We start from the raw sequence: 11,770 nt of genomic DNA on the forward strand, positions 1-11,770 counted from the left end.
CATAACTTAGATTGTGGGGCTTAGTTAATTCAAGCAGGAAAATATAACTAAATGTGTGTTTATTTGTCCATTATGTTCATTTTTCATAGCATTCTGCTAATAGCATATAGGTAGCCAGCCGACGATGAGAACAGTTGATTCCTTTGCCCTAAAGATGGCTACTGTCGAATTCGAGCAGGGTCATATTTCAATATCTGCTGTGCACGTGGCCTCAGGAACAGTTCTTGGTAATGACAGCAGCTCTCTTACTTCCACAAGTACTGGACATCTGAAAGCTTTTCCTCCTTCAGCAGTATTTTGATTCTTCCAGATCCTGGGTCTCTAAACAGGGCATGAGGCTCTGGAGGAACCGCTGTGCAGATGGGTATGAACACAGTTCCTCTGCCTTTTCAAATCCTATTCTACTATCCAGGCAGTCTGTATTTGTGTCTTGTTTTTGTTTTGTTTTGTTTTTTGTTGTTAAAACCAGCCTCCTTCCTCTTCTCTTACTGACCTGCTGAAAGGCCAACTACGTGGGCCAGAGGTATTTCTGAGACTCAGAGTTTGGTACATTTATTATTCCTCAAAGTATCAACTTACTACACGAAAACCTGCGACAATCTAGTTTTTTAACAGATAATTTTGGGTCCTCACCCTCTTCCCATTAGGGCCCCCACCTAAAAAACAGATGCTGCATCTACCATGTATATATACCTCTGTAGGGCCAGGCTTCGTAGACTCGGGTCCAGATCTGTACAGATAGGGAGCAGCAGAGAGGAACTTGGATTTTTTCACCTGTTTCCTAGAATTTCATGGAATTTTTTTGTTACAGAAATTATGGGTTTACAGAATTATGCAGAAAATGAAGAGTTTGTGAAATATTTTTTATTATATTTTCAGTGTGCTCGTGGAACCTGGAGATTCAGCATTATTTGATATGCTCGAGGAAACTTAACAATGAACACTGTTCATTTTATAGAGAGTGTTATAACTCAAAGGAAATTAGCTTAATGTCCTAATGTTTTCTATCATGTTAGTTTGAATTGCTGTGTGCAGGTACTCTTGGTGGGAGGGAAACCATTATTTTTAGAAAGATGTGCAACGGACCATTTTCTAGAGACAATCTATTAATTATGCCTACAGTTGTTCATCTTGAGAGTTTGAAAATATGTTAACCAGATTTATAAAAACTTTAAGTGGGAGTCAGGAAGGTCTGTTGGTAGTCCTCCAGGAAGGACTACTCAGGATTCTAATCCCAGTAATTTCAGGGCCGGTCACTCACTGGCCGGTAGCAAAGCGGCCAAACAGTAGATGCTCATGGTCAGCATTATGTGAAATACATACATTGAAATTGGAAGAGTGAGCCATGCCCCAAAATGAACCTTTTCTCTCACACCATAAATCCTCCAAAATTCTACAGTCGGAGCCAGTAACGCTGCCTCTCCCCCCACTGCTGGCGATCTTCTTGATCCTTCCTCACAGACAGCCTGAGGATGGCTGGCAGCAGACTCAGAGGGCGGCATCAGGCTGTCCTGTGTACATATCCGGAGTCATGTACACATCCTGAGAGCCACAGCCTTGAGCAAGTTACTTACTCTCTCAGGCACTCAGATTCGTCCTCTGTAAAATGGGGATGATGCTCCCCAGGGTTAACTGAGGAATAGAGATCATGTATGCATGTGCCCTGCAGAGCACTGAGCACACAGAAGGCTCTCCATAAATTATTATTACCTCCGTTCTTCCACGGGGTGGTGGTAAGATTTATCAGGTACAGTTTACTCTTAGGTAGAAATCCTCTTCATTAGAGAAGACACTCCCTATGTCTTCAGCCTTTGTAACCTGAAAGTCATCGCTCCCTGTCCTCATTGGCCCTGCCTCCTGGCCCTTGCTGGGAGCTGCTATCCATAGAGACAACAGTGACTCAGAGGGGTTCTGCAGCTCACACGGAAGAGCAAGAGCCTTGGCAATGGACAGTATATCAACAATTTAGATATTTACTCATTTCAGGTGTTAGCCATAAATTGAAGTTAGAATTTCTCTGTTTCCTATACAATCTTCCCCTTCAGCTCTTCACACTGAACTCATCCTTTCCCAGTCATTCATTTATTCATTTGTGAATTAATTCCCTCAGGAGATATTTCCTAAACCTCTGATGTGTGCCAGATCCCATGTTAGGCCCTGGAGATACAAAGAGGAGTCCCACCTGGTCCCAGAACACCTGAAGTTTGCAGACTAGTCTCCCTACCCCATCCCTGTTGCAGTAAGCACCCTATACTGAGTCAAGCCAGATTTCCCATTCTCTCGCCTTCTGCTGTCACTTAGCCTCCACTCACATCCCTCCCTCCATCCTGTTCTCCGAGCCTCCAGCTTTCATAGCAAGAAATACATATTTACCATCAAGCAGTAAAGCATCCGATACAAACCAGGAATTTGTTTATTCTATAGCAGGAGATAAAATGGGAATTATTTGAAGTGAGAGCATTTAATTGCCACCTTGCTGTCGGGAAAGTGTGAAGCACTACAGCATATTTGGATAGGAAAGTCCACTTTGCTTTGCACTTGCCTTACATTCATCTGAGAAACTATTCTCCCTGTGCCGTATTAGGGTAGAAGAATAGGAGAGGAGTTGGGGAATGCACAGAGATGTAGATAACATAATATTTTTTGTTTTATTTTAACAGGTCAGATATTTGTAGAGTTGCTTCATGTTTTATTTAGATGGTTACAAGTTTCCAGAACTTCAGAAACACTTTTATTCAAAATCTATACTAATACTTGTGCTAGACAAAATAAGGATGCCTTTTTGGACACTTTCCTATTTTAGGTTATTTTTCTGATCTCAGTTTTCAGTGAAGTTATATGACTGTGAGGGGACTATAATATCATTTATCTATATCTAATCAAGATATGAAATGGGGTGTTTCCTTGAACCATGAAATTCCGTGGGCCTGGCCAGGGATTGGGGGGTGGTAACACAGTTGGAGTAAAGGAACACCTAATATTTATTGAGTAGCCAGCACAGATCAAAATGCTGATTATGTATGAGGTCACTCAGCCCTCACAGCAGCCCTTCAGAGTAGCTATTATAATCCCCATTCACACCTAAGGAAATAAAGGCCCAGAGAACTGAAATGACTTGCCCAAGGTCCCAAGTTAAGTAAGTGGCAGAGCCGGATTTGGATCTCCAAATTCTGTCACTGCTGCACCATGTTGGCTTCTCGCCATTGAGAGAAATTTCCAGCAAACTCATGCCAAAGCCTGTGGGAAGGGGGAAGGAGAATGAGAGAACAGCTGAAGCAGTGTAGAGTGGGCTTGTGGTTTTCCTAAGTGAACCAGGCTGCACAGCTCCCCTTTCCAAAATGGTCCCTTCAGTGGGTTGGCAGAAGAGCTACTTGGGATAATGCAGTGGGATAATGTATGTGTTTTAGGACACAGGTCCTAGAAAATAGTTGCCTTGGTTGGGCAAATTTGAAATGTCCATTCCAGCCATCCTTATAGCAGTGCTGGAGGTGAGTGAAAGCTGGGAGAGTGGCTCCTCAGTTCCCACAACCAGTTCCTTTTACTGAATATTGATGAAGTGGGGTGGGGGGTGCAGAGCAGCCAAGGATGCCCTCCTTTCATTCTGTGCTTATCTGCATCTTTAACCAGAGAACCTCCCACCAGGGATTTGACATTACCTGGTACAGGATTCTGTACTTAAGAATTCCGCCCATTATTCTTCCATATGGGGGCCTTTCTTCAAAGAAATCTGTCCCCTCGGTTGGGCTGTCTCCCCCACACCTACTCCGGATAGGCCCCTGGACTATTAGAAAAAAGTGGTTCTGGAAATGGGCTGCCATGTCAATACCATTTGAACAGATTTGCTCACTAATTTCCATTTTTCCAGAAGAATAAAAATGAAAAGGAAATCCTCCATGTTAGCCAACTTTATTTTTAGAAAAGTATTTTATTCAAACATCCCCTTACTTATTACAGACATAAATACATGCATTCAGACAAATGAATCCACGAGAGAACCGTATAAAGTAATTGGCACATCACTTCAGGATGCTTTGTCAGTTACTGGAGGAGTTTGGAGCCTCTAACTTTAATCTTTTCCATTAAAATATCCATTCTGCCTTCAGATTGTGAAGACCATAATATTTTAGACTGTCTCCATGGATCTGTTAGTTTTGCTTGTCAATTTAATTTGTGGCTCTATGACTTTGGGTGGCTTGTTAGATTGTACATGGAAACATGTGATCTGCAAATGATGTTCAACATGCCAGTTTTAAGACCTAGCCTTTCCCAGAGAGACTAAACATACAATAAATATGGAATTGGCAGATTTCATATGCAACCAGCCTAACTGTCACCATGATGATGATGTATGGAATGGCAGATGTTTAAAGTTGCAGTGAAGCTCATTACAGTTACTATATACCTTAAATGTTTATAGCACTTTTTACTCTTTGCAGCATTTTTATATGAACCATCTCATTTGATTCTCATAGCTTCCTTATGCTGGATTATTATTTCCCTCTTTATAGCTAATGAAACTGAGACCCACAGAGAGAAGGTCTGTAGCTTGCCTGAGATGGGGTAAAGGCAATTCCAGAGTATGACATGTTCTCTTGTCACCAAAGACTCCATGAGATCCAGGGTACAGAACACATGATTGCTATTTACCCACAGTCCTCTGGGGAAAGAATCTCTGAAGCTATGGGAGCAGAAGGGCTAAAGGAAGGAAGTAAAGAAAAGAATCCAAGAAGTAGAAACTGCATCATCAGTTCCACATAAGTGACTGAAGCCTACTTCACCACCACTTGCTTGTACTATTGCATCAGCCTCTTCCCCTTTCTCCCCCAACCTGTACAGTACACTTTCTCCATTCCCAGAGGATCCTTTCTTACATGCAAGTCTGATCCTGTCTCTCCTTTGCTGAAAACCCATCAGTCCCTTCCCATGAGAATGAAGTCCACATTCCTCAGCATGGTCCTGCAGGGTAACACTGTGATCTTGCTTCTGACCCACTCTCTTCTCTCCTGCCACAAAGATCCTTACCATCGCACATCCCACCATGTTCATCTCAGCCTCCTTTCTTGTTACTACTTCCTCTGCTCAGAACACATTTCTTGATGGACTCCTTAAATGTTAACTTCTCTGTAGAGTTTTCCATGGCCTCTCCTCAAGAACCCAGAAGCATCCCTCCCTCCTGTGAGTGCCCACAGTACTTTACCCACCTGTGTTCCCTACTGTCTCTCTGCTTGATGTACCCCTCTCCTCCCAGGAGATTTCAAGTGCCTCGAGTGCAGAGGTTATGGTACAAGCCTGTGTTTTCTAAGGAGCAGATTTTGAGTTTAAGAGAATGGATGAATATATGCATGAAAGAGTGAATGAATGAGCAAGTGAGTTAGTGATTGATGAAGAATGAAAAGTCTTTAACAGCCTGAGGCAGCAGGAAACATTCCAAGGTCACCTGGGATGTGTTCCCATTCCTCTCTCAGAGAGATGTAGCCTCCTCCATAACTACCGACCTTTGTTGGTGAAATGAGAGGCAAAAAAGAAGGTGACCTGGGCATTTGCCAGTGACCCAGAAGAGAGGAAATCACAGCAGGGTTGAGAGGTGGGGATTGATCCTCTTGTCTCTGCGGCCTCTGACTTGTCCACACCTAGGTGGTTCTCACCCAAACTGCTGATCTTAGAAACTCTTCCTTGGGGAACCAGGGCTCTTTGCCATGAGTTCTTACAGGCAGCATTATAGGCTTTCAGAGTCAAAGCTGTTTGTCTAGAAGGAGCCCAGGTGACTCTTAGCAAAATATAGGGTGGAAAGTGAGTACATAAAAGGCCTAAGAGGAGGGGGACCTCTGAGCCAAGGCATCAGTATCTTCCTGTGACTCTGTCTTCTAGATGACGTCAGTCCTCATGAACACCATCATCTTTGAAGACTGTCGGAACCAGTGGTCAGTGTCCAGGCCTCTCCTGGGGCTCATCCTGCTCAATGAGAAGGTGAGTATGACAGCAGGAAGGTCCACAGGAGCTGGTCACTGGAAGGAGAGAGAATGGTAGAATGGCTTTACGCCAGGCCCAGCTGTGACGATGCAGGACAGAGGAGCAGAGCCAGCTGAACTTGAGCTGGGCCCTTAAGAACTCCATGCAAGGGTGTCTTGCCCTAGAAGGCCCTTCCCCAGAGACCTCAGATCATTTTCAGTTAATCATGGGCCTCAAGATGAGCTCTTTTGGAACCCAAAGCCCCTACACGCTGAGTAGTGCTGCAAGCCCACCCTCACTCCTGTCTCCCCAAGTCCAGGGACTTCTGAGCAACCACCTTTCCTGCCTCTTCCCTGGGCCTCCTTTTACATCTGGGACCCCCAGTGCCCTACATGGTAGCAGCAGCCCCTTAGAGATTCATCTGCAGAATCATCACCCTTCATCCAGGGGAGCATGAGGCTCCAGCTCTGAAGTGCATTCACCACCCTGGGCTGCCTCCTGTGCCTCTCCAGCCTCCTTCTGAACCCACTCCTGTGCCCCCAGCAGTCAGTAGGAACAGTGCATTACTGCTTTGGAGAATGAATTGTCTATACAATAAGATAGTACTGGGGAAAAAGACAGTGAGATTAGAGGCAGCTGCATACATTAAAATTCAAACTGAAATCCCAGCCTTGGAAGGAAACTAATAGAAGAAGAAAATATATCAAAAAGAGAAGGGCTGTCTCATCATTCACCTGTGCTGAAGTATCCAATTTTAGCCACATTCAATAGCACTGTCATTCATCTTCCCTCGGTGTTATTGTGATTTAAATCCAAGCTCTATAAAAGAGAGCAGTTCTTTTAAAATGATTGAGAGGGAATAAGGGCAAATTCAGTGTTTAGAAAAAGCTTATGACATCACAATATTATACTTTACTGATGGAGGCAATATTTCATGGTTTGGGATGAAAAACTAATAATTTTCTATTTGGTGTGAGTCACTGCATCATTATAAAAGGGAAAAATAAGTAGTTTTGTGCATTCCCAATCTTGTTCAGGAAGACATTGTGGTTTAAGTGCTATGCCTCTGATATATAGTATTTAAGTATTAGTCTGACTACATATTAATTATGTGTGTTTTTGATGTGAGCTGTTTTAGTGTATGATGGAAATTAAATATCAGGCTGTTTGGGTTTGGAAGAATAAACACATGACTGGCATATGTTGTTTTTGGGCTGAAATTAGGCTGTTTCCAGTGATTAGGAGCTTGGGTTTGTATGAAAGCCCACAAATCCCAGTAGAAAAAGGACTGTGCATTAGTGACCAAGGATGACAGATAATGTTCTGAGTGCCAGAAAGCGCTCCCAGAATGAAACAGGCTCCTCTAGTGCTCCACCTCAGCAAAGCAGACTCACCCTAGCCCACAAGGACAGAGACTCGGAAAAAGTCTGGGGGTAGGGGTTTGCCCTTGGCCTTGCCCTTGGTCACCCAACTGCTCCCTGGATATTTGTTTAGGTTCCTGCTCTCAGCGTGAGGGGCCCTTTCTCCTTTAGCCCGTGATCAATGGAGATGACAGTCAGGTCCACCGCAGGAGGGTGGACTCCTTCAGCCTGAGCAGTGACAATAGAACAATTTCAGCAAGAGATTTTAATAGGAAGGAATAATGCAGTTTATACCTAAGAATGTTTCTGTTAGACTTTGGTTTTCTCCTAGGATTTTAAAGTTCCAAGTGGATCTGGACAAAAAGTCCTCTGGGAATTACTGAGTCAAACAGAGCTAGTCTAACCTCCTGTCCAGGTCTGAACTCTGACACTAGTCCTGTCTCCCAACAGTATTTCAGTGAACTGAGGGCAACTCTGATAAATAGCCAACCTCTCCCCAGGCGGGAGGTCCTTGCCCAGTGCTTCAGGAACCTGATGGAAGGAGTGGAGCAGAACCTGTCCATCAAGAACAGAGACAGGTGAGCATTGCCCAAGAGGCTCAGCCTCACTCAGGGAGGTGGACATTTCAGGTTGGTGGGAAATAACTGATTTGGGCTTAACACAGGTCACACATGGATGTGGCTTTTCTATTACACCTTGCAGTCCTAGACTCAGTTCCATTCCATGTAGCAAATATTGCTGGATATTTGCTTTGTCCCAAGCATCATACTAGGCACTATGCAGGAATGCAATGGGCAGCCTTTGCCCTTAAGCAGTTTATAATCCAACAGGAGAGATATGAAAAATCATTGGGATGGCGGAAGTCAAAAAAGAGAAAGCATAGGTCTGCTCCAGAGGGCAAGGAAAGGCTTCCTGGTGAATAAGGCAATTAACTTCAGTTTCTTCCACAGTAAAGTGTACATGATAATAGTTCACTGTGCTGCTTAAATGACAAAATATAGTAAAGCACGGCACCAGGGACAGAAGAGACCCCCGTAAATGTTAGCTGCTTCCTCTGACTGTCCCCGAGGAGTAGCTGGTATTGCAGTTGCCAGTGAGCTGTAAATGAAAGAAACCTGAACTTATCAGGTGTGTCTGAATTCATTCATTCAATCAATCATTCATTCATTCAGTTCGCAAAACTTTACTGAGAATCTGCTATGTGCCAGGCACTGGGGATACCAGTGATGAACTAATTGCTCAAGGTTCCTGCCCTCGTGGAACCTACATTGGGGGAAGGAGACATGCAAAATGAATGATGGAAAAAGAAAATATGTCCAGGAAAAAAAAGTGCCTGCACCATTAGCATTCAAACGCGAACCCCATTGAAATGCAAATCGTTAGTCACTCCAGTCCCCATGGTGTGTGGTAGAGTCACTAGTCTGGGCTTGGGCAGTACATGGCCAACTCAGATGGGCTCATCGCCATGTTTCCTTGACTGCTGGTTTCACACCAGGATTCTCCAGCTGGTAAAGGGGTGCTTCCTCACCTCTCAGAAACCAGCAGGAGAAGAGACTTGATGAATATGGGAACCCTAGGTGTTTCCAAAAGAATGGCTTCCCTCTGAGGCTTGACAATTTGATTATCTCCTCCTGAGCCCTCTGTGGAATGGGCATCCCATAGCCCTCCTTACTGAGCAGCCAGCGTGTGCTGGGCATTTCCCACGAGCTGGGAACTGTGCAGCACACTTGCAGGCATTGCCTCAGTTGACTCGGGGAGTTCTCACTCCTACAATCCTGAGTTTGTAAGTTAAGTAAGAAGTTAACTAATTCAATTTTCTGATTTGTAAAATGGAGCTATTAATATATACCTTGGGGAAGTAGTGATGATTAAATGAGTCGTATGTTAAACATATAATCAATACAGTGCTTGGCACATAAGCTCTGGTTCTTTTCCTCATGTTCTTTGCCATCTTTTTGTAACATGACTTTTCTTTAATTAAATAATAGAACCACAGATGCCCCCCTGGAAATGTTCAGAATGAATTTGATAGTAACCCTTGTTTTCCAGGAGGGTGGGTGGGGACGGTGTGTGGCAGCAGAGCAGTGATGGCAGAGAAAGTGAAGAGAAAGCAGGATCCCTGCCAGAGTCCTGAGCCCACCTCCAGGAGAGGCCCTCTCCGAGGTCCTGAACACCACAGTGGCTTCCCATCGAGATGCTCCTGCAGGCTCAGCCTGACCACTGCCCTCGACCTTTCCTTTCTCTTCCCACAGGTTCACCCAGAACCTGTCCGTCTTCAGAAGAGATGTGACAGAGGCCCTGCGCTGTGATGGGAGCACTGAGCCGGGCAGCCTGGACATGATGAGCTGACCCAGCTCCTCTGACCATGAGCCCAGCAGCCTGTATCAAGGGACTCTTATAGGTCTGGCTCCCAGGCCAGTGGTGTTGGCAAGCCCAGGGGAATCTATTTTTGAAACAAACAACAACACACACACACACAAAAAAAAGCCTTTTGTATGTCTGGCCTAATTATAAGAATTTATAATACCGCAAACAATGTAAACTCAGTCTTTGCTCTGAAAAAGGAAAAGGCGTGTTTTTAGTCTTTCTTTCAAATATCATTATCTTTGTTCTTGTAATGCTCTGAGGGGGTGTAGAAACAATATTTAACCAAAGAACATAATAAACCAGGTTTACACCTAAGTGTGTACTAGTTAATGGTTCTGTGATCAGGGCTGTGAATTTGTTGAACGTGCATCATTCAGCATGGACCCTGGATTGAGATAAATGCCATTTGAACCTGCTAAATTAGTAGTTTGTTATGAGTCTGGAAGCAGCAGCACTAGGGACCCTGGGCTGTAAGCATTTAGAATGAGCCTGGGAGCACTATAAAAGATCGCACAGGGCTGCATGCAGGCCTCTCTGCCTCAGCAGCATCTGATAAAGTTGAGAGACAGTAACACAATTAAATGACTTACAAACGATATTTGCTTTTCACTGGCATAAATCTGAAGTGGTGCAGTCTAGAAGAATTAAGCCATGCAATTACTTCCTGCAGAGATACTTCTACAGAAAAAGTCAGGTAGCCCCAGTAGAAAGTTCTGGATGGTGCCAACACCCTGTCCTTCTGCCTCCACTTAATTTTTGAGAGAAGCTGAAGGAATCTATTAAGCTATAATGTTTTAAGAATCTCTGCTTTCTTGGGCCATCCAAAACAGGTCTAGGTGCTAAAGTTCAGAGTCATAATGATGAAAATTTTCAGAGATGGAGGAACAGCTCACTTCTGTCCCTCCACAACAACTCTCATTACTGCTGGGATTGTGGCAGAAGATACAATCTAATGACTTAACCCAAATCCAGGACATGAAAGAGACCTTTACAGTTTGTGATATACTGTAACTGGGCTATTAATTTTAGATCACCACTGTCAAGTGGTTTTTGTATCTCACTTCTCTGTCTTCATGGTCCAGACTTGTAATAAATATTGGGCCCATTATTTCTGATAAGACATGAAAGGCTGGCCTTACTGTTGAACAAGAAATAAATCCATGGCTCTTGTTATCTTGTTTCTCACACTACTGTTTCTTGAAACCTTTCTTGATAGTTTTGTAACAGGCTTGTCATATCAAAGCCAAGTCATCCAAGTTCATCTCAAAATGTTTGTTTTCAACACGTAAGCCCAGGAATCAGGAAAGCATTGCGTTCTAGATGGGATCACTTCTGGTATTTAATGGGTAAGGAAAGCCTTGGCCTTATTCATAACTGTATTTCATGAGGCAGTAGAACAATTATTTTCCTTGAGAAAGCAAATTCAGAACTCTGTAAAACTCAACAGTTCAGAGACGTTTGACTTGAGCATTTCCATTTCTCAGGGGCTTTATTATTGTACACTCATCCCCCAAAAATGCTTCCTAGAAGGACTGTCCCTTCCTGGCACTGTTTACTTTACAGATGTCTAGGACCTTAAAGCTTCATATTGTTTTGCATTAAAATGCTCACACATAAAAAATGATAATGTGCATTTGCTTTTCTTTGCCACACTACCAAAGGTCACCTGATGGCTCACGTCACCAAGGAGGAAGAAGGACCTGTCCAGCCTGCCCCCTTGGCTGATTTCAAGCAGGGCCTGCTTGTGTTGTTGGACCTGCAAAGCACCCTGGGCGGCAGCACCCACAGGCCAGATTTCAGACTCAGCAAACATTGACTGTGCCTCTTCTGTGCCCTTTACATAAATCATCACCCTTAGTCTTCACAACAGCCCCATAAAGTGGGCACCATTATTCCCATTTTGCAGATGTAGTAAAAAAAAGGCTGAGATGTGGTAAATAGTTTATACAGGCTCAACACAGTCAGGATTTGAACCCAGATCTGTCTTTAAGTAATTCCTGGTCTCTTCCAAGGAACACCTGTATTTCAGAATAGTGAATTTAAGCCAGTCAATATTTAGGTCCATTTCCATGGACCTAAACTCGTGTGTTGGT

At 43.8% G+C, this 11,770-nt stretch overlaps 1 protein-coding gene across 4 annotated transcripts in view; it reads left to right on the forward strand.

Annotated features, from left to right (window-relative positions):
* Nucleotides 1–11,284, forward strand: part of RANBP17 (RAN binding protein 17) — a 365,039-nt gene extending 353,755 nt beyond the window's left edge. For all 4 annotated transcript variants that reach the window (XM_077137636.1, XM_077137634.1, XM_077137637.1 and 1 more), the window contains 3 exons: nt 5,869–5,967; nt 7,761–7,888; nt 9,563–11,284. In XM_077137636.1, the coding sequence (XP_076993751.1) occupies nt 5,869–5,967; nt 7,761–7,888; nt 9,563–9,659 (324 nt within the window). In that variant the 3' untranslated portion in view covers nt 9,660–11,284. The remainder of the gene's footprint in view (nt 1–5,868; nt 5,968–7,760; nt 7,889–9,562) is intronic.
* Nucleotides 11,285–11,770: the final 486 nt, after the last annotated feature.

Source organism: Tamandua tetradactyla, chromosome 20, assembly GCF_023851605.1.
Source record: "Tamandua tetradactyla isolate mTamTet1 chromosome 20, mTamTet1.pri, whole genome shotgun sequence".
Taxonomy (NCBI): Eukaryota; Metazoa; Chordata; class Mammalia; order Pilosa; family Myrmecophagidae; genus Tamandua; species Tamandua tetradactyla.